At 42.3% G+C, this 25,481-nt stretch overlaps 2 protein-coding genes across 5 annotated transcripts in view; one reads left to right on the plus strand and one right to left on the minus strand.

The window, feature by feature from the left end:
- Positions 1-14,934, plus strand: zranb2 (zinc finger RANBP2-type containing 2). Of its 3 annotated transcripts, none has more exons than XM_022254182.2 (9): positions 1-130; positions 1,294-1,346; positions 3,809-3,911; positions 4,494-4,576; positions 5,628-5,707; positions 7,253-7,387; positions 7,685-7,908; positions 9,158-9,491; positions 10,062-14,934. In XM_022254182.2, the coding sequence occupies exons 1-8, from the start codon at positions 78-80 to the stop codon at positions 9,444-9,446; spliced, it is 1,020 nt and encodes a 339-aa protein (XP_022109874.2). In that variant the 5' UTR covers positions 1-77; the 3' UTR covers positions 9,447-9,491; positions 10,062-14,934. The 3 variants fall into 3 exon arrangements, with proteins under 3 accessions (XP_022109874.2, XP_022109875.2, XP_022109873.2); XM_022254183.2 differs by having other exon boundaries at positions 9,158-9,484; XM_022254181.2 differs by having other exon boundaries at positions 9,158-14,934.
- The window catches only part of acp5 (acid phosphatase 5, tartrate resistant), a 13,305-nt gene continuing 2,750 nt past the window's right edge, over positions 14,927-25,481 (minus strand). For both annotated transcript variants that reach the window (XM_022254179.2, XM_087143777.1), the window contains exons 2-6: positions 24,681-24,877; positions 23,936-24,060; positions 22,973-23,176; positions 21,303-21,450; positions 14,927-18,775 (exon numbers count right to left, since the gene is read on the minus strand). In XM_022254179.2, the coding sequence (XP_022109871.1) occupies positions 18,515-18,775; positions 21,303-21,450; positions 22,973-23,176; positions 23,936-24,060; positions 24,681-24,877 (935 nt within the window). In that variant the 3' untranslated portion in view covers positions 14,927-18,514. The remainder of the gene's footprint in view (positions 18,776-21,302; positions 21,451-22,972; positions 23,177-23,935; positions 24,061-24,680; positions 24,878-25,481) is intronic.

Raw genomic sequence — 25,481 nt, forward strand, 5'->3', positions numbered from 1 at the left:
TGGTGTCCAGCACCAACCCACAGCACTATGTACGAATTCGAATAACGAATGGCGGCATACCAACCAAGCAATTCAAGATGTCGCGCAGACACTCTAGCAACGAGGGTGATTGGGTCTGTTCCGATCCCAAGTAAGCTGAAGATTTGCTTATTCCTTGAGAATCGATATGAAAAAGAGATGAAGTGTTGTCCATTTGTAAGCCAGAAACGTTTAGAGAATACTTTTATATTTAGAGATAGGATAAATAGGTACTTGCAGAAACCAAGTCTCTGACATGCACACTCGGCTCTTTCTGCATGCTCTGCATGGCGGAAGGTCCTTCCTCCATGGTGTGACTGAAGCCGAAGTTATGGGTACCGGGTTCGTGACGCTGCCCAGCTACATGTGTGACAAATCAGGGTTGGCCTTTAAGCCCCGCTAGTGTGGCACGTAGTACTCTCACTCCCGCTCCATCCTTAAGTATGGGGCTAGGTAGGCCTAGGCCTACACTTCAGTTTGAAAAAAAATTCTACATTCTCAATCAAATCTTCCCACCACAAATCAATAGTCATGATGGTGGCGCACATGATTTTGCTCTCTCAAGTCTTTGCCATGATGACCCCTTCCTTTTCACCCTTTAGTACCAGACTTACTAGTAGTAGGGCCTACCATGGAGGAATGTGTTTTATTCCTCCATGCTAGTACTGTCATGACTGTGTAGCATTTAGCAATGCTAAATGGTACATGTTGCATGCTGCCTGTTGAGACATGTCAGATGTTTAGTTTCTGCACAAATCAGTGCAATGGTCATGATGGTGTAGGCCCTAGGCCCAGCACTTTTTTGCTACTTGCCATGGCTGGCTTCTTCAGTTCAAAGCTTAATGTCCAATGCACGAAGCGTTGCCTTCGTTAATAGCGACATCCGCGGTCAGCATATCAATACCACTGGCCGGGTTTTTCAAGGCACCATACATTGGAAAATATACGGTTTGGGAAAGCTTTAGGGTGCTCGTATGAAAGTCCAAACTCTGAGGAATGTGAACAGTGTAAGTAAAATTGTTGAGTCATTCTCATTTCAGAAGGTATTGTTAGGATTCAAAGTTTGTGACAATCCTGCAGTTTCAGGATTTCAGGCATTAAAGCCCTGCCAAGGCTTGAAGTAGGGCTGTGATGGCGACAGAAAAGAGACAAATTTCAAAAGAGATCCATCCACAGCCCTACATGTGGGCATGTCACACTGCTACTCACATACATGTAGGCATTGCATTCATTTGTCTCATTTCTTGTTGGGTATATTTGTTGTTTTTCTTTCAGATGTGGCAACGTGAACTTTTCTCGTAGGCAGCAGTGTAATCGATGTGGTGCTGGTAAGATCTTAGTCTGAACATGTTCGTATGGGACCCTACAAATCATGATTGTTACATTTTACCATAAACATGTACACGTATACATGTAGGTCTACAATCATAGTACTATTTTGAGGGAACGTCAGTTTGAAACTCTGTGATATAAATTGGTCTTTTCACACTAGAAAAAATCTCGAGAGATGATGTTAGGTGAAACATGCTGCACTTTACACTGGAGAATTTTCAACCCAGGACCAACCCAGATTCGCCCGTTAGATTCATTTTGCCCAGGTTGAACTTGGCCCTGCTTAAGATCAGGGAGAGATCTTGAGCGCCAGGTTGAAAATCTTGTCCTGGGTTGAAAATGGGGCCTGTTAAATTTTTTTCTGGTATACAGGTCATTGCATAATGACTGACACTCATTTTATAAAAATGGCTGAAATGAAATGTTTTTGTCCATCGTGGAATTGAGTTCAGTCAAGGTTTACTGGTTTTTGTGTAAAGAGGCCTAGTGGTCCATTTGTAAATATATGTAGTAATTTGTACTGAATGTTACACGATGCAAGTATATTGTAGTGAATGAGTTTCAGCCATTGTGTACGTATGTTTGTCTTGCGTGAGGGAGAACTTGTAGATGAGTAAATAATCTTTTAGTTTCTGTTCAAGGAAGATTATAGTCCTGGTCCAAGACGTCCTTAGCGTGATGGTACATTTTATAGCGATGCATTACGCTTTTCAGTAATAAACCCATAGAGGGTACTTCACGGTCCGGGTCAACTGGGTGCGCAGGACAGATCACATATGGAATGCCTTCCACTGGTGATGTGGGGCATGTGGGGGTGAGCAGATGATGGCAGACCATGGAGCTACAACATAAATACACTGTGCTAGAGTGCTAACTTCTTTTCCTCCGCAGGGAGAAAAGTTTACACCGTCCTGGGCGCAGACATTTTGGATCCATGTGCATTCAAAATCGGACAGAATGTCATGAATATATACAGAAGTGCAGCGGGAAGTAACCAATGGTTAAATATTCTGTAGTTGAAGACAGAAAAATTGTTCAGAGTTAATTAAACATTGTACAGATTACCCGGGTTATTCCTACTTGCAAGGTACGGTGTGCGCCGCCATGTTCAAAGTCTATCCCTGGTGCGATAGTCGTGAATAAAATTAGGACGAGTCACAAGGACCATAGACGCCCAGGACATAAGAACTATTTGGATTTTCCCTTTAACAGTGTATAAAATTTATCCATGATTTATGGTGAATATTAGAATTATATTGGTCAGTTATAAGTTGAGTTAAACTAGGGTATTCCGTTGCCGCTGAGCAAACAAACTGTTGGTTTAGAATATCTAGGAAGCTCCGGCAGGTGGCAGCTCACCGACTCAGTCTGCTCCGGTACCCGGGGGTTAGTGCTACCAGTGGGAACTCACTTTGATGTCGGTGCCAAATAAGTAAGTAATATCTAGTCAACTAAATTCCAGCCAGGGACCGACTGCACGGACTGCGAGTACCTATATATTCCAGTCAAGGACACTGTGAGAACTTCCAGTCAGAGCGGGCAGAGTAAATTGAGTAGCTACCACTCAGGGAATAGCAGAGTAAATTGAGTAACTTTCAGTTAGGGACTGGCGGAATAAGTCGAGTAACTACCAATCTGGGATTTGCAGAGTAAACCGGGTAATTTTCAGTAGGGAGCCAGAGTAACTGAGACAGTGAGCCAATGCGAGTATTGATCATAAAACTGGGCCAGCCTACTACAAGTAGGTCGGATGCTGCTCTGGGTATATAAATCACTGTGTAGGATATCAGAGAGGTGTGTGTTTGTTCGCTTCTGTCCATGTCTTTGTTTGTTGCGTGGTTGTATACTGCAACCAAACGGATGGGGGAAAGTAAATTTATTGTAACACAGCTTTTAATAGTTCAGCAAGATGATGGCAGAAATGCAATTGGGCCCTCTACCCCACCCGACCGGCCACAGCACTACAGAATTATGTATTCTCGATGCAGTGCGTATTGGGTACTGATAAAATCCGATTAAAAAAAGTCACCGCAAAATTAGATGCAGCGGCGCATACGCGCCCACGTTTGCATTGTTTATGCAGAGTAGAATGATATGCTCATTTACTGATTGTGTGTGGTGATATTTTTGCATATCGGCTTTGTAAATGCATTATTTTGGAATACAGACGCAGATACGCAAATAGCCATACAAAGCCATACAAAATTTTGAGTTTTCCATAGGTTTGTGCACAAACCTGGATGCACCCAGCAGGCATCACTTTGTATATGAATCAGCACTCTAGCTTTTATACAGTATTTATCTCTATGTGGCGGGCCTGCCGGGGAGTTGTGCAGTGTGAAAACCCCGCCAAGAACGTCTTGTACCAAGACTAGGCAAATTGTTGACCTCTGCCAGGAAATTGGAACACTTTAGTGGCATTGGATATCAGGTGAATGTCTTTTTTTGACACTTGCAGATAAGAGCCACATCACCATCAAAGCCGGAGGCTCGGCCATCGGCAAGCAACTGGCAGAAAAGAGTAAAGGGCTCTTCAGTGCTGACGACTGGCAGTGCAAAACGTAATGCAGCCAGAAATGGGCATTAACTAACCTGTGGGAGCAGTAAATGTATAACTCTGGGCACAGTACGGGCCATTTTATGCACATTCATGCCCATGTGCAGCTACTCGTAGTGGAAAGACTCGTATGCATTGAGATTGTGTTTAGCTTCCTTGAAATGCTTAATTGCTGTGAGGTTGTAGAAAGTTAGCAATGACTCAGACATGACTGTAGGTCTACAGCTCCTGTGAATGTGTCAGTTGTCAACATACATACCGTGGTTCTAAGTGGCCTTGGCTCAGAGCCAGGGACCTCAGCCAGTCTTCTGTTGTGATTTACATGCACTTGGCATGTTGAATTTTCATTGAATGCCAATTCCTTCAATCCTTCATATCCCCTAGAAAGAATGGGCATAATGTCGGTTCGGTTGTTCTGGAGTTTTATAACTTTCACAAAAGTTCAGTGTAATGGGAGCGAGTAAGCAGTTGATTGACCAGGCTCCATGTTTGTGAAATGGCTGGCCTTTGAACCTTCAACTGTTGCTGACCTCTGAACTTTACCATGAGTGATATCAAGTTAATCTCTCTTCTTTGCCATGTGTAGGTGCGGCAATGTGAACTGGGCCCGGCGGACAGATTGCAACCTGTGCAAGACGCCCAAGTTTGGAAAAGTGGAAGCAAGAACAGGTGGGCTACATGTATTTCCCTCTCGTGGCCCGTCACTCATTATGGACAGAACTTTTTGTCCCCACAGCTCTGCCCTTCCTAACAAAGGAATGGGCCAATCCATCACACCCCACTCCACCCCATGGTCTTTCAAACAATCGCAGCTGCTGTTGACAGTATGCCTGACATGAGTGAACATAAGTCTGCTGTGTGCATTTGCATATTATATGCACATTACATTGATCCTCATGTGTCTTGCTTCTACCACTCTATTGGTTTAAATTTTGCCTAAGTGTGCTTGTGATCTGCATATTTCTGGATTATGGAGTTTATTCATGAAATAGAGCGAAATTAATAATGATGTCAGCCCTGGTGCGTAGTGGGCGTGGCAAACAGAATCGGTCAATAAACAGCTCTCGATCGGTCCATCGTCCCCCCAAAGCTAGGGCAAATTTCTACATCCACGAGCGAAACTGTGATGTCATTCATTCCAGGGAGAAAACCTCAGTGTTGCCCGGCTTGATTTGTGCACCAAAAAAAAACCCAAACCTGCTAGATTTTCTGATAGTTTGTTGCTCTAAATTTCATTTTCTTTGATGGTACACTATGGCCTGAGCACATTGCAACAAGCCAATCAGCAACCCTTTCTCAGCAATGTGCTCAGTGAGCAAATTGTGGATTCAGCAATGTGAACAGAAAAGCCTGTAAACAGAGCCGCGTTCACCCTGATTGACATCACAGCAACAGCGCCCTCTGTCGCATGGAAAAGCATGAACGAATTTGATGTATTTTTAAAAAGTGCACTTATCAATTCTCTTCACTCAAAAGGCTGCCTTTCGACTATTTGAGGTAGGGTGGAAACAATAGGAAGACGTTATTTGGTTTGGGTAAAATCTTTTGCGTTTACTCCAAATTTACCTAAATTCAAATAGCGACCTCATACAGTGTCCGCCAAGCTTCTAAAAGGCCAATTCAGTTTGAAGGAGAATGTGAAGATATGCAAAACGTGCATCTAAGAAAAAAGTCGACTGGACCCCCCTGAACATGGTTGATTTGTCCAAACCGCTTGCAGGTTATGGAGGTGGTTACAATGAGAGGGAGGGCGTCGAATACAAATCGGACCAAGAGGATTCGGATGGGGAATTTGATGACGTAAGTAGAAATGCCTCGATGATGTGACATCTTGATCACCCAGCAAATTTCCCCCAAGGAGCATGTGTTACTTTCGAGCACGATTGACAGGGATGGAAGATAATATGGAAGTATTTGATCCACTTCATGCTTGCAGCTGTGACTTTTCATCTCTTGCCCTGCAAACGAGGGGATGTTACTTTTAAGGCACTTATGGTCTAAAGTTAGGAAAGCTGTGTTCATCAATTTGAGGCTTGGAGTATTGTCTGAGATAACCAAGTCAAAGTTACAGGTTGAGTACAGTTAACCCTAACTGTCCTCAGTCTCACACCTGCTGGACCATCAGGGTTTCTATGAGAGTCAGTCTTGTCTTACTTAACATACCAGTACCTAGTACATAGTCGTGATTGAGAGCCAAATCTTGACTGGCTCGCGCACCATCAAATTTCAGCCCCGCTCCTTGCTGTTTTCCAGTTGGGCACTCCAGGAACCACGCTGTCACCTGGCTAGTACCCAGGCTACAGGTTAGTGCAGTTAGTGGATACGTCTGCAGTCTACATGATACTTTGTGTGCATGGCAGCGATGAGGATGTCCTACCTCAGGGCCTGTTTCTTTGAATGGGCCAACTCACCATGGCTGCATTCATGTGTCGCTTTTGATGCTTGTGGGTGCAAGAAAATGGTACTAGTACATTACTTGTGTATTGCAGTGCAACACAGGTACCTGACTGTCATGTAAAAATAGTGTAGAATTGGGTAGCGCAGTTGGTACAGTGTTCCGGAGGTCACAGGTTCAAATATCGCTTCAATGTCTTTGTTCTTCTTCATAATCATTGAAGCACAACATGTAGTCGGTTCCCCTGCTTGACGATTTGTGTTTGAAAAAAGCCCCATCCTCGTAGCCGATCCTCATTCACTACTTCCCCAGTTGCATCGTGTATTTGGGGCCTAATCCCTGGCTGTATGGTGCTTTAGGTTCTATGGCTTCTGACTAGCGTCCCCTGAGCAAAGATAGTGACAAATGGGAAGATCGACCAACGTAGGGTTGGATAGCTCAGTTGGTTGTGCCCTGGTATGGTATTCCGGACATAGCAGGTTCAAATCCTGCTCCCGTCAATTTCTTTGTTCACCTTAATTAATATGTAAGCACCTAGTCAGTTTCTCGTCACCTTTACACTTTGTTGTTTGATTTGTGCTTAAAAAAAGCCTATCCTCCTTTCACCTCTTCCCGGGTTGCATTGTGTATTTAGCGAGTAATCCCTGGCTATATGGTGTTTCAGGTTCTGTGGCTTCAGAGCCAAAGTTATTGACCATTGGGAAGAATTGTCAACATAAGGGCTGAAATGCTCAGTTGGTAGGGCACCGGTAAAGTGCTTAGGAGGCTACAGGCTCATATCCTACTCCAATTTCATTGTTCATCTTTAGAATTAATCACGAAATACCTGTAGCCTCCCGGTCTGATCGAGACCTGTGATACCTGTGGGTCATACTCCTTCTGTTCATGTGCTCAGGAGTGTACTCATGTTGAAGCGAGTAACACTCGGCTCCTCTGTCCTGTTCTTTCAGTTTGGAAGAAAGAAGAAAAAGTTCCGGGGCACCGTTCCGCCTAAACCAGCAGCTGCCGAGGGTAAAGAGAAAGTGGAAGATGAAGAGGAGAGTGGAGATGATGCTGATCTGGACGCCTATAAGCTGGACTCTGACGTAAGCATGGAGAACGTGGTCCAATTTTGTAAAGCCCCTTTGCAGAAAATGTGACTCCCCACAGTTTTGTAACTGCGCTGATTGACCACTCCTTCACTGCCTGCTATCGGTATGGGCAGCGAAGGTTTTTAGAAACGTCCCTTATCACATTGAGATGACAGGATTTAAGACTAAAGGTTAAGGAGTGATTTTATCGTAGCCACCTCTGTAAGTAGGAGGCAGTTTACGTTGAATTCATTGCATTGTGTCTAGCATTGACAGTTGTATTGTTTCGTCATTTGTTTTTCCTGTCTTTAGGACGACGACGATGATGATGATGACGATGGAGATTTGTCAAAGTATGATCTAGATGGGGATGACGATGATTCAGCTAAGGATGCCAAAAAGCTACTTGATGCCTCCTGGGACCGGGGCCGCTCGGCCTCTCGGAGCTCACGCGCATCGTCTTCGAGCTCCCGTTCCTCCAGGTCCTCTCGCTCTAGGTCCTCCAGCAGGTCCAGCTACAGCCGGTCTAGGTCCAGGTAACCGTTGGGTCCCGGCCTGCCTGCTGCTAAGGTGCCATATTGCAGCAAACCTCAAAGGCAGTTTGGCCCTCTTTAATACTGTAGGTTCTCCAGCAGGTCCAGCTACAGCCGGTCTAGGTCCAGGTAACCGTTGGGTCCCGGCCTGCCTGCTGCTAAGGTGCCATATTGCAGCAAACCCCAAGACCAATTTTGTACTTTTTAATGTTGGCCTTCCAGCATTTCCAGTTACAGCTGGTCTAGGTCCAGGTAACCGTTGGGGCCCGGCCTGCCTGCTACAAAGGTGCCATATCGCTGCAAACAATGGGTAATATGGTCCTCTTACTGTAGGTCCCCCATTAGGTCCAGCTACAGCTAGTCTAGGTCCAGGTAACCGTTGGGGCCCGGCCTGCCTGCTACAAAGGTGCCATATCGCTGCAAACAATGGGTAATATGGTCCTCTTACTGTAGGTCCCCATTGGGTCCAGCTACAGCTAGTCTAGATCCAGGTAACCGTTGGGTCCTGACCTGCCTGCTGTTAAAGTGCCATGTTGCAGCAAACCCCATGCACAATTTGGTCCTTTACTGTAGGTCCTTGGGCAGGTCCAGCTTCAGTCAGTCTAGGTCCAGGATGACCTTTGGGTCCCAGCCAACATGCAGCAAAAGGCGCCAGAGTGTTGTTAACACCTTGGATAAATTGGTCCAGTTGCTGTATGTCCTTGGGCAGGTTCAACTACGGTCCATGTCCAGAGTCTTGGCTTGCCCACTGGCAAGGCCCCACATCGCTGCGAACACCTCGGGTAAATTTGGTCCTAGGTCCTCTAGACAGTCCAGCCGTAGCTGGTCTTGGTCCACATAGCAGTTGGGTCTCAGCCTTTCTGCCTCTGAGGTGCGGTATCTCTACGAACACCCTGGGTAATTTTGGTCCTGTTGCTGTAGGTCTTACAGCAGGTCCATCTAGACTGCTGGTCTACAAGTCCGCATAAATTTAGTGGTGTGCCAGGTTTTTTTTGTAGAACAGTGCCAAGGGTGTTGAGTATGAGATAAAATGTGGAGTTGTCTGAACAGGAGGGTGTCACAGGCCCTAAATATTTTCCCATATGGTTGCCTCCCACAGGTAACTCTTTGTCCTGAGTTAGCTCAAGTTTGAGCGAAATAATCTCCTTGTGAAATCTCAACAGGCTTTCTCCTCTTGATCCAGCGGTGGTACTTCCAGAGAGAAACCTAATCCTTTTTTCTGTGCCAACAACTGTTTTTTATGCCCTGATAGATCCCGGTCAGGCTCGCATGATCGGAAGTATGGTATACAGGGAGGGAGCCCTGATCCGCACCGGGGCCACGGCGACTCCAGCTCAAGCTCCAGCGAGAGGCGAGAGGGCGGCCGGCGCAGGAGCCCCAATCCGCACCGGCGCCGCCGCGACTCCAGCTCAAGCTCCAGCGAGAGGCGAGAGGGCGGCCGGCGCAGGAACCCCAATCCGCACCGGCGCCGCCGCGACTCGAGCTCCAGTGAGAGGCAAGAGGGCTACAAACGACAGCGCCATCGCTCACGGTCTCGCTAAGGGTGCAGAAGGCAGCGCAGAAATGGTCCACAGCTCTGGTACCAGGTTTGGGTGATAGGTTTAGACTAGGTAGAGCCAAATGTACGTGTCCAATTTTTCTCCTTCACTCTTTTAGACCCTCTTATTTAGTTCAATTACTGCAGTAAACAGAATTAGATTTCAATTTCCAAGATATTTGAAGAACTACAATGTACACATCAGCATGAACATCGAATTCCATGTCTTAGAGAATACTCTTGGCTGTTCGGCTGAATTTCATCGATCACAGCCAGCTCGGTCAATGGTGGTCCAATTTGTGGCATCAGTAGATCTTGTTGATCATTACACTACGTAGACTTGTTCCTTGGACAACTGTCGTGCATTGGTTGGTGTTCAGCAGGGCTAGCTAAAATACCGTTGAGGGTTAAGCTTGAAGGACTACCAAGACACATTGCTTTGCCAATCATAAACAGAATCAAGACATAATGTTAGAAATTTGTGGCCAAACGATACGAAACTAAATCTGCCAAAATTGCAGGTCCATTTTTCTCTAGGGAGGCAAAGTTCACATTTGACACTTATCTCAGGAATGTCTTTTCATACGGTGTTGTCTCCTTTCTTGTTCTCTCTTTGCAGGATGCTTCCTGGTACCAGGCAGTGCCCCCTAACTGACAGCTACATACTAACCAAACAAGTAAGCTTAAATTGTTGGCATAATTCCTCCCAGAAGCCACGCGTCATTTGCAGTCCTTTTGCCAGTGGACAGTGGTCACATCAGCCCCATTTTTTGTTTTCTAGTTTTCTTAAGAGCCCGATTAGTTTAGCTGCAAGATGATAATCACTACAATATGAGCTGCTTTCAGAATCGCAAGCCGTATCTGAATCAGGTGGTTAAAACTTTCTGTCCCGACTGAAAGCGCCCCTGCCCCGGCCAAGAAGAGACGGGCTGGTGTGAATCACTTCAAAATTGTGCACAAAATGAAAAACCCAGGGCGGTGAGAATTCAGCTTTTTAGCTGATTTCAGGCTTTTCTGTTCAGATGTTGACTCGGAATTTCAGCATTTTTTTGGTACCCCTGGTCTGTGCAAAAGTATGGGAATTTTTTTTATGTTTTCAGCTTTTTGCTCGCTGTTTTCAGCTTTAATTTGAAGCAGCCGCTCACACCCCTGACAACTGTGCATTCCAACATTAATTGGTTGTGCTCAGCGTGTCCGAGTAAATGTGCATAAGCCTGTTCACTCCTGGGGAGTTCCCATGAAATAACTGTGATCTCTATGTGAAATGCACACCGAGTTTTGTTCTTGCGTGGCGTGGATCTTTCATATCCGTCCATAGATTGATTCTAATGATGTCTTTTGTCCGAAGCATCAGAGCGCCAAAACACCCCCCTATAAAACACGGCCGAAAGCTAATAACCAGATTCAGATGTGGCACCAATAGCCTCTTTCAAATCTTCCAGTGTGCTCTTTTGACCTTTGACCGTTTTTATGTCCATTCCTTTACTATGCTTGCTAGCCCATTGATTTTAGTAAATGTATATATCACTAACTTGGCTTTAAAACAGATTTTGAACCTCTCTGAGGTTTGGGATCCATCATTGGTCCATGTGTACATGATTTGCCATTACATTATTTAGACATCTTTAGATTTGTTACAAGTCTTATCTCCAGCCCTGTGTTACAGTTAGAATTTGGTTCAAAGCAAATCCGTTATATAACGCTCCTCTGGAAATAAACTTCTGTTCACATTCGCTGCAGTTCTCCCACTGATTGTTACAAAACTCTCACTCAGAGCACTTTTTTGGACAAGACTTAGATGTTTAAATGCCAGGTGCAATAGAAATGTGCGAAATATTTTCTGTTACACTGTTTTGCAGCTAGAAGTTCCAAGGTGAGGTATTTTGTGAAATGCAGTTGTGTACCAGTGCAAATTGATTGCGTCGTATAAACCGGCTGACATGTACTCTGCAGTCTAACGGAAAATCTTGCTTCCAACACTGTACAGGCACTGAGACCTCCGAACAAATTCTGCCAGACCAAAGACACTGTACAATACATGCTTGTACGCATACAACTGAAATCTATACAAACGATCTCTGACTTAACTCGCACAAATATTTGTAACACAGGTTTATGTTGCTTCCAATAGTGTTCACTGTTGAGGTTGTTGGAGTTCGGGAGAAACTTTGTGTCACTGGTTCCCCTGGCCATTTTCATTGTTCTTGCTATTTCTTGCAACAGGAACCAGTGTAAGACTTGAAGGTTTTCATGGTGAAAGAACTATATGAGCAAAACGATTGCGGTTATACCACGGATCAATCTCTGTCCGTCTTCAGGAGACAGTCTCCTGAAGACGGACAGAGTACACTGTTCAAAATGTCGAGTTATTCCCCGGTTCTTCTCAGAACCACACATACTCAAGAAAGAGATTGATCCATGGTGTAACCGCAATCGTTTTACTCATATAGGAACCAGTGTATCAAGCATGCATTGCCTTGTATGCTATCACCACCCCCGCGCGTGCAGCAGAAATTGCTTGTCGTGTTGGAGGTTAAGTGAAAATGGCCAACAGGACTGTTCTTACATATACAAGTATTTGGCTCCAAACATAACAAAAACACCACCCACAAAATCAACGCACATGCAGTAAAAACCTGGACATCTACATTGGTGTGCGTCTGCCTCGAGCAGAAGCACCCCCTCATCAGTTGAAAAGAGCCGCGTTGGTCGGACGTATTCATTCATGAAATACAACGCTTGCATTTCCTAGTCGTTCAGTTTGTACCCAAGGAGCCTCTGTTGCTAAGGAAATAGCGCCCTCTCTTGGTCCAGCTCAAGGCCCATAGTTTTAACCACTTCACCCTGGATGATGTGCAAAACATGCACCAGGTGACACCTTTACTTGTTTCCACGCATGAGTGATTTTCATTAAGTTTGCACAGATGAGGCTTGAAAAAGCTCCATGAGCCTACTTGAGGTGTGGCGGACACAAGAGGGAGCTATTTTTGAAGTGGTTAAATTTAAAGCAAACGCAGATGATTTTACCCTAGCCAAGTACATGTAGCGCCCTCCTGTTGTGCCCGCCATATCTCAAGTAGGCTCATGGAGGTTGAGCGTGCGTGGAGCCCTCAAGAGGCCGCGTGGGCCACGGTCAGGTGTTGTAGCAAGTATCATTCCATGACATTCTTTTTGGTGTTAGGTAAAAAAAAATGCAAAAAATGGTTCACTTCTCAGTGTTGCTTTTTTTTTAATTGGACCTTCTTCAATCGGTTGTTGAAACCTCTTCAGTCTAAGGTGGATTGACCCTCCAGCTGAAAACTCTGGCCTAGAAGTCCCGTGTGTTTTCAACTTCTTAGTTGACATGTTATTTGTGAGATCCGTGATGTAATTTGCACGTTGCTGTTTGCTTGGCACAATGACAGGCAGCTTAGTCCTTGTTTTAATGATGTAAGTTTTGTTTTGAATCCACTGTCATTTGTTGTCTATACCACTGTACATTATGCTGCTTGGGCAATGGAACCCTTTCTTAATGAATTTCCGAGTCATCACTGATTTGAATAAAGATAAATCAACTCTGTCATATTAACAAAAGTGGTTGTGACATTTTAATTACCAGTTCCAGACATTAAATGCGTATGTACATGTACGTTGGGAAATGTAATTCTATTAGTCTAGATTTCCCAACACCCAACCAAGTTGAAGAAACCTTTTTATTTTAATCACCACCAACTGATGGTTCCAGGAAACCACTTTTGTATGAGTTGAACATCCAAGAAAATTTGAGACCTACATGTACATGGCCTTCTCAAGACAGCCAGCTAAGACTATGCATAAAAACAATGCAGGAAGGGGGGTAGTGGAAGTTGTGCATGGTACGCCAAATGTGAACTAATAAGCCAAAGTTATTGCCATACTCGTTAGTACCTAGGCAGTAATTAAAAGGGAATGAAAGTACCATTATGTTGCAAAGCATTGTGGGGCAGATGAAGCTAAACCATGAATACGGATGCTACACAGATGCACTTGCCATGCTCTGAGATAGCTTCAGCATCTGTTAAAAGGTGCACGCAAGTTGTAGGTGGGTTTGATCATTTCATTTCCCTGTCATCACTTCCCATTCACGCCAGTAAAATATAACAAACAAGTTACTCTATAGGAAGTCCACGCACCTGATTGCGTGCAGCATAGAATTTCCTTGTTTATGTGGTGACTAATTTCTGTTCCTCTTTTGACCGACATGGAGGGTACGACCCTGATGTGTCCCCACAATGTTTTGCTTCCCCGCAATGACTGGAATACATGCACCTATCCACACTGAAGAAGCATGGGTGTCATGTTGTACAGATGCACCTGCGTAACCGCTTTGCCACATAACAGTGATTTTGTAGGATTGCTTGATGCAAGAGCTTTGCGCACATTACAGACATCTCTTCCACATGGCACAAAAGACTGTGCATTCATACTTACAACGTCTTCTCCGTAATGCTGCCGTACACACTTTGCGCTATGTATATGCTTGCTTCTGTAGAAATTCTTCTTGTCCCCAGGCCAATTGAATGTGTCAAATTTTTTGTACAGTGACTGACAAATTACATTACAAAGCAATGTTTACTTTCATGTAGAAAATTCAAATACACATTTATGGCACCTGCCATTCTGTTCCCCACTCCATCTTTCACCTTGTTTGTTGTTAGTCACATTAACAAAGCCAAGATGATGTTAACATATTGATCTTAACTCTCAACCCTAGCACAAATGTGTATGAAAGTTCTATTGAGTTTAGGACTGTTGGGGGTCATTGTCCTTTCTTATGTTCACTTTCACATCCCCGTGATCTGATTTGGGGTATTTCTGTTTCCAAAATTGAATCCTTGTAGTGTTTACAGAAATGAGTCACACACGTGTGAGTCATGATGCACTCACCTTTCTGATGACATCTCTAGTTTTATCGAGAGCATTTCTGGTTAATTTCATATAAGTGACATGCTTGGCATATTTTACACACTTTGCACATTAACTCTGAAATAGAGGACGTCTACATACATGTGGCCAGTTAACTAACCCAACTGTTCTGAGTCAAATCGCTTTGAATTATTACTGGATATCGTGAGAAAAGGATTTACTGATATACCAAATACTAACCATTGCACAGCCTTATACTGAGGAATTGCATTTGGCTCATATAGCTTACAGCAAGTATAGCTTATGTTGGTCTCGCATCTTTTTTCACCCTTTCCGATGATTGCTGGCGTTGTCATAAGGCAGGGGTTATTTTGTAATTCTTTATCAGTTAGATTGTGATGGTGTAGTCCAAACCGGCCTCTACCTTAGAGCAAAGCAGAGAATTACATGTATATGTTTCCATGATTCTACCCAGCTAAGGCTTTTCAATGTACAAATCAAGAAAGCAAGTTTTATTTAGAGGGGATTTTTATTCAGATTTCTTTCAATGCAGATTTTGTACGGGCTTTTGCTGTGAATAAAAGATACTGGTGACATCACTTTTCAAAGGCGGCAGTCTTTTGTTCTTTTAATTTGTTTCTCATTCGTTTCGAAACCTGTATCTTCATGTAAATGGAATTTCCATTATGTCCACAGTGCTTCGTTTTGTCTAAATGTTTATATCGTTTGAACATCTCTTCAATTTAAAAATAAAAACAAATCCAGATTACAGCTTGAAAGGAAACAAATGACACAATTACCTTTTATGATATTTTGTATGAACTTTTGAAAGCACTGTAATTGTACAATGTTCTAGTGCCAATATTTACTCATGCACAGTCGGGAGTGTAACCATATATGGGCGTCACCTTTCTGCCCCTACCGATACAGGAATTTTTTTGCCAACTTCAACACTAATTATCTCGAGTTGGCAGCGAAGAATTTTAAATCGAATTGGTACAAACATGATTTAGAACGTCCAGTTGATACATGTCAGTAATGATTTTATTTTTGCACTGCCAATCAAAGTGTTGCAAACAGAATTTTTTAACCTTGGTTTTTGTTCCATATGCTCCAATGTTTAAGACGAGCACCCCTTAACACCGACAATCCATCATGGTCTGCTGGAACAGGCCTTGTGATTGGTCAGATTGCACAAGATATGTAATAGCCCATCCAAATATGGTAATAGCCCATCCAAATATGGCAATACCCCAGACTGATACACAATACAGTTATGTTATTAACAAAAACACTGAAATGCATTTGTACGAAGTGTTTTTGAAATATCGACTCCTCTCATGCCTGTTGTTTTTCCACAGGATATCTTTCGACCTATCACTACACGCTAATACATGTAACGAAAGTAGTAGACACAGGTCACGCATATTGAAATACTGCAGAGTGAAAAATTTCTCACTACAATGTAGTCACAAAATTAATACTGTATACCACTGTTGTCTCATTCGGGCAACATAGATACTGAAGTGTGACATTCTGAACCAGGAAGTGAGGTGTGCATGAGTGGAGTGCAGGTGCGTGTTGGTTCACGCACTGGTCTTTCACTCATGCCTTTTACAAACAACTGTGTGCCAGATTCACTTCGGTACTCTATAGCCTGTTTTTCCAATGGCTCAATCGGTTAATTAAGTACTGCACATGGTCAGAAATTTCCATTATATAAACTCAGTGGATTGACTTTTTTATGAATATTAGTAAGTACATGTACATATCCTGAGTATAGTTTCAACTATAAAGCACAAATTAATACTTTCTTGCAAATACATGTTTATGATGTGCTGATAGAGACACTAAAAAATGGTAACTTTCTTAATTAAGGTCCAATTTTTTGGGGAGAGCATTATGAATTACATGCTACGGTATGTCAACAAGACCTCTCCATTGTCACAGAAATGACACCATGATTGGAACTGGAGAAAAAAAATCCTTTATCAAGACAACTCCTTAATCACATTTACATAAGTACACTGTACTTTGACATGTTTGATAATCACAAAGAAAGACATGACAAATCTATTCGTGTATGGCTTATTTAAGTTGGCGTCGCAGCTTTTTAAATGCCTCTGCTCTGTGCATGATTACCTTAAACTGATTCGAATTGTTCCTGTTGATCATTTTGTCAATGTTGCACATGCAGTCATCATCCAGACACGTTCTTGTTGCATGTGCGTAATTCTCACCAACTTTAGCGTCTTTCCTTTCATTGCCAAAATTGGTTTGTCATCACTAATTATACTGAGAGTACATTGCACTGATTGTAGTGGCTCAAGTTATAGCACTTGAATCTATAAATATCTGGTAGCACACGGGATGACCTGTGTCCTGATAGTGTGGGCACAGTTGATGTCGTTCAGTTTCATGTGTAGGGGTACACTGGAGCTGCTTGACATTTTTAAAAATACTTTGGTATTATGTGCTTTGGTGTTTATTCATGTATCAAATACTGCCTTGTGTACGAAAAATTAATTACCATTCATCATATTAAACCTTTTGCTATGACAGTCACAGACAGTCAAAAATTTTTTCCACTTGATTTAACCCAGCCAGTACAGACAACCGTGTCATTTGTCTGATTTGGCTGATAGGACAACTTAGTCAAGAATGCGCCTTTGCATAGGAGTGTTAAAGAAAGTCAATACTGCTTTATAATAGCACAACATGGAAAAGATGCAACACGTTAGCCAAAATTCTTCAGTTTTATATAAACAATACATGTATGTCTGTGAATTGGATATGCAAATAGGAATGACAGCACAGTTGCCACATACATGTACACAAACAAATGTGAATTGTCTTACATGTTGATATTGTATGTCACTTGATTAAATGAAATTCAAGACTATTGTGATCAAGCTCTTTCCAAGGCTTCTGATGAATTTGAATGCAAGAACAAGCCTCACCAAGACAACTTTTTACCTTTCACTGAACTTTCAAGATGGCTCAAAGAAGAAAATCAGTGGACTTTTCTATTGTTCAAATGCAAGTGCACTCATTGTTAAACAAATTTGAGAGGGCGTTATGTTTATCTGGGTAATTTTTAAATCAACCCAGCCAGAGAAACCTACTTAAAGTGGCATTTCCCAGCCAAATTGAAAACCTGTGTGCACACTGATACGAACTGGAAGAATTTCTGCCAATATGAAAATAAAAAAGTTACAGACACTTGATAATACATATTACTGACAACATGGCCAAGGATTGCAAAAGGTACCCCTACACAAAAAAAACCTCCAATTCAAGTACAGTCCTTAACACTCCTCAATCCTTCACCTGTTGGAGGACCGAGGACTGTTAGGGTTAATTAATGAGTGAACTTCAAATGTACCATATGCCTGTAGTTAAAGAGAAGGCCAGCTAACTCCATCGAACCATCCACCCCGAAAAAATGTGAACGACTGGTACAATGAATCTTGTATTCCCCTCCCCCCCCCAAAAAAAGGGGGGAAAATGTGTTTTTCGTTGTTCAGAGTATTGGTTTTCCTGTTGCGTACACTGGACTTCAAAAAAAAACTTTTAGGAATTCTTGGGGAATTGTGCTGAATCTAACAAAGTATCCCACTGAAGCCGATACAGTCAACTAAATCCAGCAGAATTCAGTGACAAAGGTGCAAATCTTTTCACAGGGGAGAGCGAGGGTGGATGAGGCCATGCCCCTCTCCCAATTTTTTTTTTCTTTCGGAACAACTTAGTCTACTTCATGGGTGAAAAGCCCCAAAATGTAGCCTCACCCCTCAGAAAGACTGAAGGCTACTTGCAAAAATTTCCAAATTTTGGGACCCCAAAACAAGTTTACCCTCACCCCTACCCCACTAAAAAAACAAAAAATTGGTTCTGAGATCCTCGCTTGAGTTAGTGTGGACCCTTGAACAAAAAGTGGTTCACACGAACCTTTTGGGGACTAAGCCATGTTGACCATGGAAGGCCACCCCGTTTCTGGTAAAAAGTTTCGGTGGAATTCCTGGATAGACTTATCACAGCCACCAAAAGGATAAGAAACATTTCAGAAAACCAATAAAAATCCAGCTAAAAGAGTGTTCACTGTGATGGTACAAGCAAATTAAGCATCTCTTGTCTTGACTACAAAAACAAACAACTGTCCACACTAGGCATGCTAGGTTTGCACGTGTCCTAGTTTAACCTTGTAACCTTGGATCGGGGTCTGATTTCGGCCGAGTATAAATCCTTACCAGCCAACCCATCAGAAAAGATCAGCCGCATACTCTTTGGTGTCGTCTGCACATAGGCAAAGCCTCCCTTACCAGCAATGTCTGCATAGTGGAACTTGAGGGAGTTGTGGGGTACACTGTCCTTGTGACTTTCGGAAGTGTCGATGATGTGGCCAGCCCCGATCACAAAGTAATCCACTGTCAAGTTGTCTTCCCGCAAATGCTGGATTAAGAAGAAAAAATACATTAAGCCAGTTCAGTATGTTAACAGCGCATACCCAAAATGAAGCCCATCCAAGTTCATTCAGATGCATGTGCGGGGTCTGCCCTTGCAGCGTAGCCCTGAGCGGACTCGCACACATTGTTCCCGAATGACCATGCTTTTTGAAATACCAAACTGCTTATTAACACTGTGAATGGTCTGGATGTAATTTCCAAACAAAAATGGCAAAGCGACTTGTCTGGATGTGAATGTGGTAAGGATTATCCAATATCACATGCACACCACCAAAATCACACCCAAACCATCAAAACCACATTGTGATTCGACGAAAATGGAAAGGTGACTGTAGTCGTCTGGATGCGATTTTTGGTAAGGATTATCCAATATCACATTCACACCACCAAAATCACATCTGAGCCAGGAATCACATCCAGGAAAATCCAACATCACATCATGAGTAATTAGACTGTAACAACTAGGCCTGGATTGTGATTTCTGGCATGGATGTGATTTTGGAAAGTCCCTTCCAATATCAAATTCTAGGTTCAACATCACATCCATGCATCCACCACAAAGACATGTACATTCCCATTTTTGTTGGGAAATAACATCCAGGGTTCTCAGCGTAAAAGGAGCAATTCCATTGTTGGTTTCATCACATTTTAAACAATATGTTGTTACTAAGCATCACTGCTTAATTGTTTGCAAACGAATGTGGTATAATTGTTCAATTTCTTTCATCGGTTTAAAGTACTGTCAAAGGATCGTGGGTTAGTTTACTGCATGTAACCAGCCACCTATGGTGGCCTGTAATGTTTTCCCGTTCCCAGTGCATAATTCTCCATCCTTGTCTAAGGTAAAGAGGTTTCAATTAGGCAGCTGGACCGTAGGGCAATTCTCATAGTTGGCCATGCCAGACCAAAGACCAAGGGTTACTTTCCACTGTCGTTTAACTCAAGCAACCAGTCGATCCACTGATGTTAGGGTTTAACTTGAGCAACCAGTCGATCCACTGATGTTAAGGTTTAACTTGAGCAACCAGTCGATCCACTGATGTTAGGGTTTAACTCAAGCAACCAGTCGATCCACTGATATTACTGAGTATAATCCACTGATGTACTGAGTATAATCCACTGATGTACTGAGTATAATGCTGACATTTAGGATGTGAGTTTATCATTTGTTATATGCTGTGAGTGCTGTAGGACTACAAGGCATTCCATATCGATATAGCTGTTTTGGCCATGAAGCTATACTTTTCTTATTTAGGTTTTCCAAGTGATTGATATGTTATCATTGCTAAATCAATGTTCCAGGATACTCGTACAGCACTGATGGCTCAAGACTTACATATTTTTGTGTTTGGAGACTGATTATTCTGCTTGTGTTCTTCGGATTGCCAGTAGTACGATCATTTGCCTGGTTGTTATTACACTCTTTCTTTGAGGATTGAAACTTGGTCTTCACTCCAGTTGGTATTTCAATGTTGATGATATTCAGCTGAAGTTCTCGTTTACTTTTATTGTTTTATGTTTAATTTAGGTTTCTTTTTACTCATTATTGGTTATTCCTTTTTTATGTTATAGCCAGTTACCAGCCCCTTATTTCTTATCATGGTCGAAATAAAGCGACTAAGCTTGAAGAATCTGCACTACTTTACAGTTCAATAGTTTTACTCATTTTGACACACTTTAACCTTATAACCCTACGTGTACCGAATACTAAAAATGACTACTTAGTAGTAAAATGTAGCATACAGCACTATTGCTTGTATGAGGACGTGACCTAATTGTTCCCTGAAGCCATTAATGTACCACACAGTCCTGTGGCACTATGAATGCATAACGTTATTGTTCTCTGTTCAAGTAGCAATGGAAGTGCCCTAGCCAGATACAATAATTTATAGGGCTAGGTCCTTCCGGCTCAGACTACTACATAGTATTTTGCATGAGTCCTGTAGGCTAAATGATATGCTTGGGGGTTAGGATTAAAAAAATTGAAAAGATATCAAACAAACACAGTTCTTTTAGCTGCAAATAAAACCGACACCCCATAGGTGAAAGGTTTTATTCTCTTCTGAGTTGATAAATCACATTAATTTTCTTGGTTGTGATGTTTGAAGTTCTAAAGATTTAGTCAATTTCAATATGTGAGCTTCATCCCTAAAACTTTTTCAATTACCATGGGATGATCAACCTGTCATAACAAGTATACCGTGACAAATTCTAGCATCAGAAACATGTGTGGATGTTACTTCAGTTGAACTAAAAGTATCTCTGTATAAAAAAATGCATGATTATCGTCGTACAGAGCACAAGCCTCATTATACACGTATATAAGGACAAATGCTGGTTCTCAACCAATGAGGAGAAAAAGTGTGAACAACATCGGACCGTATAATATTGCTTGACAACCTCCCCACCCACCATTTTAGCATGTGGGAAAATTTTCAAGATTTTATTTTGGGGGCGTCAGCTGAAAAAGGGAAATCTACTCAAGAATTTTTTTTTCTTAAATTGAAACTTACCTGAAGATTGTGGTCATGCCCGGAGAAATAAGCACTGACATTGTACTTGATAAGCAGGGGTCTGAGCCGGGATACCAGACAATCTGTAGGCCCATGCTCTGCTATAGACCACACCGGATAATGACCAGCGACAATCACATAGTCCGCACTGTTTGTTTGTTAAAAAAGAAAACTAAACTAATCAGGCCCACAGATGCACAGCTGTGAATAGCTGAGTGGTCAAGATCGATGGTCACAAGATGAAACTTACTTTCTTGAGCACACAAGTTTTAATTTGACATATACACCATCCACTATGCCTCAGCTTTCTTGGGCAGGGGCGGAGACACCATGGGCACCCAATTCAGTGGCAGCAGAATGATTTTCAAAGTGGGGGGGGGCAGTTGTAAGACCATCAGGCATCAGCCATTAATAGGCTGATTCATTAAGACCCCAATACAGGCCCTGCATAAAGTGGGGAGGGGGGGAGTGTCCTTTTTGTAGGGTATCTGACCGCAACGGCAGAGTTTTGCTTGTATTTTAGGGCAGAGCCTAAGACACAGTACAAGTCATTTCAACAACTACATGTATCCTGCTGACTGAGATGATTTCCGGTGCACGTACATGTACACAAACACAGCAATGCTTCACTGGACATTTTGATGGCCGAATCGATGGCACAAAGCCTTGTGTTAGGGTTTGTGCCAGGTGCCCAGAACAGCTGCTCCGTACAACGGTTACCACAATGCCTATACTGTGCTTCCAGTGGCAGGTGCCACTGCAAATGACCAGTGATGGAGCTACCTGGGCCACTTGATTCATGCACCTGGCCTCTCTATGCCCAAGTAAATGGTAGAGCTACACGTATATTAAATTTCTGGGTAACTTGCTGTGCAATTAAATTAAGCCTGTTGGGTACATCCATGTCTGTGCACAAACCAATGGATAACTTGAAATTTTGTATGGCTAAAAGCACATTATGACGTGTCAACAAGTCTGATATAGCTAAAACTTAAATGTACGATCAACAAATGAGCATTTCATTTTGCTCCACGTGCATAACAGACACCTGTGCAAAAAGTGCTGCAGGTGAATTTTGCTGAGGTACATGTATGTTTACAGCATCATATCACTGTTGGAATGTTTTTATAAGTTGGTGCTCGGATTTATTTTCAGACAAATTTTAGAGTGAGACAGAAAAGAACAAACAAAAAGGATTTTCTATCGTCTCAACAAAAACAAAATAAGGGTCTTCGAGTCAGAGGGAAGCACCCATTAAAATTTTCTCTACAGAAGAAAAAAGAGATATCCCTTACCACTAGCACTAGCTGCTGAGCAACCAAAGCTCACAGTAGTAAAATCAGGGAATTCCCCGTGGGTCGAACAGCGGAGCAAAAAATATTTTTATATTTAAATATTGGTAAATTTGTTGGTCGGTGGATGCGAGACTTCACAAAATAAAAAAAAAAAAAAAAAATTATTTTTCTTTCAGTTCTGAATCCAGAAGGTCGGCAGATCCCCACCACCGACTTAAACAAAACCTCCCATTTTATAAATGAATCCTGAACTTGTGTACTGCATTTAGAGTACATCATTTGGAAGTATTTTTCATATCAAAATGGTGTCAAAACTTCTCTGTAGTGAATGAATTCAGTCATTTAAAACAGCTCTAGGGTTCCCGTATAACATACCTTTGCGTTGCCTTCAGTTGCTCCTCGACCCACTGCCATTCCTTCTCTGCTGCAATCTTGTCCAAAGGCCCCGCCAGCTCTTCCGGAGTACTGAACTCATCCAAGATGCTGCACAGCACCTGGGTGTCCAGCATGATGAAGGCCACTTTCACTTTGGTTCCTGGGATGGTGTGATTGAAGGCGTAGTACAACGATGGGAAAGTCCTAAGGAGACAAATGAAAATTCACATCAACAGCTATCAACTTTCAGGAAAATTGTGACAGTACAGAGAATTAAAAAGGACCTACTTCTTTGAGGAGGGGGTAATACTGAATAGGCATATCATGATGCGTGTACATGTACTGTAAATCTCTTTAGTAATTTCAAGTCCAAAGTTGTGAGGGAATGGTCGAACGAATCTGATCATTTAGAAATAGTTTTATGCCATCTACTGTACAAGTAACAGTAATTGTAAATTCTAATGTCTGGAATTTAAATTTTTTAATTGCTGTCACTGTGAGCATAATTTATGTATTTTTTTACAATTATATCGGTTAAGGATAAGATCCATTTACAAAAAGGCTGACTACTTCAAAGAAACTTTCATGTCATCAGATATCTGAGTTGTTGGTGATTTACGGTAATTTTAATTTGGATACATACACTGGTTTGTGTGTATATGAGTTAATGCACCAACCATTAGTTAGTGCTCGCAACTGTGATTATTATCATTATGATGATGTACACATAGTTTCCTATTATTCTCTTAGTGTGAGTTCAAACCAATTTCTTGTGATTGGTTGAATAACAAATGATGAAAAACATGCCAGGAACCAATTAAGACTGTGACAAGAACTATGTTAGAGTGGGAGACATGAGCAATAAATAGTATGAGAATTAGGGCATCCAAAAGATGCAACATTTAACCAAAACATAATCAACTTATGTACAACACATAGCAGGTACGTGTACAGTGTACATACCATCTTTTAGATAATTTTGTGTATTCCAGCTCTGCCGTGACATTGCCACGCCAGTCATGATTCCCGGCAATGATGTACCATGGCGTCTGCAATGACTGGGCTGTGAAGACATCCTCAAAAGTCTCCTGTATAGGATGAAACAAATGATGCATGTTGGAGGAAATTGGAATCAGAGGCCTGCCTTTGCCATTGACAAGGTGGGCAGAGCAGGGAACCTTTTTATGGGCACACTTACATGTACTTCAATAAGAGATTTACGTGTAAAGTATTGCACTGGCGGCGGAAGGGGGCAGTGCCCCCTCCCCCACCCCATGTTTTTCAACTGGGGGTATGCCCCCTCACACTTTTTGCAGGTAGGTTATTCTATAAATTCAGGATCCAAAAGTGTGACATTTTTGTGTAACTGATACACATGACCTGTGTCACTTGACATGGAAATATTGATCACTGAAATATATTTCAAACTATAAGTTGCTTTGCAGGTAATTTGCATTAATTCACCCCTCCTGGAAATTAGAAAGTAAATTCTGAACTTACAAAATCATATGTCAGGTATATGTATGACAGGGACACACAAAAACTACACCCTTAATTTATAGAATGACCCAGGTCCTACAAAGGGGTGGAGCTTTATAGATTGGCCCATTAATGGCTGATGCCTGATGTTCTCATAACTGGCTCCCCTACTTTGAAAAATGTTACCACACTAGGCTTGCCACGCCCCTCATCCTACTGGTGCATGTACCTTAAATCTTTTGTCGTGGGCATCAGTCCGTATGCCAAAGTCGTAGAAGTTATCCCCCAGGGCCAAGACGAAGGTGGAGTTGATCCTCTTGGCTATGGCTCCCATTTGATTGGCGCAGCCCAATTCGTCTGGCGTAGTGTATGGTGTAAAGGACACGCCACCCCAATCTCCAAGAGCCAGGAAGGATAGAATGCCATCTGACCAAAAAAACAAAAAATAACATACATTCATGGATTTCAACTCGACTCACTGAATATGTGAAAGTGGTCAACAACAAAATGAAAAATGTGCAAGTTTTTTAAAGTGGCAGAAGCCTAACTATAGCAGATGACTACATACCATGCTATCATACTCTCGTGGTATTGTATATTGCTGGCATAAGCTAACTTTAAGTGAACAATAGTTTGTCAGATAAGATTTTAACATACGCGGTGACTGTTTTGGGGGGACTTACAAAGTTTACCATGGCAAATCATTCATCATAGACTGGTTCTTCACCAATGTCGCTATGACTGGGTACTCACAAGACCCAATGCGGACCATTTGACAATTTTCACACTTTTTTCCCTTACAAAAATCCTTCACAGCAATGAATCAGAAAAAGTAAATAATAACACTCTGGAACTAAGTTTTATACATGTATAGTAATCAATTTTTAATAGTACAAGAACGTTCTTAACTTTTGGGGACGAAAAGAAATGTTGCTAGCTGGAATTGAAAGTAGGGATAATCCTAAGATGAAGGTGCTGTCCACTGGGCCACAGGTCTTGCATGATTGTTAATTGCAATTTAGCACCTCAG

Source organism: Acanthaster planci, linkage group LG12 (assembly GCF_054643075.1).
Source record: "Acanthaster planci isolate LZ-2023a linkage group LG12, COTS_SCS, whole genome shotgun sequence".
NCBI classification, from domain to species: domain Eukaryota; kingdom Metazoa; phylum Echinodermata; class Asteroidea; order Valvatida; family Acanthasteridae; genus Acanthaster; species Acanthaster planci.

Bases quoted from the DNA above. Each gene is read 5' to 3' on its own strand.
- zranb2 (XM_022254181.2), top strand. From the start codon at position 78: ATGTCGCGCAGACACTCTAGCAACGAGGGTGATTGGGTCTGTTCCGAT. The intron at 131-1,293 runs GTAAGCTGAAGA...TTTTTCTTTCAG, and splicing joins TGGGTCTGTTCCGATCCCAA to ATGTGGCAACGTGAACTTTT. The intron at 3,912-4,493 runs GTAATGCAGCCA...TGCCATGTGTAG, and splicing joins GACGACTGGCAGTGCAAAAC to GTGCGGCAATGTGAACTGGG.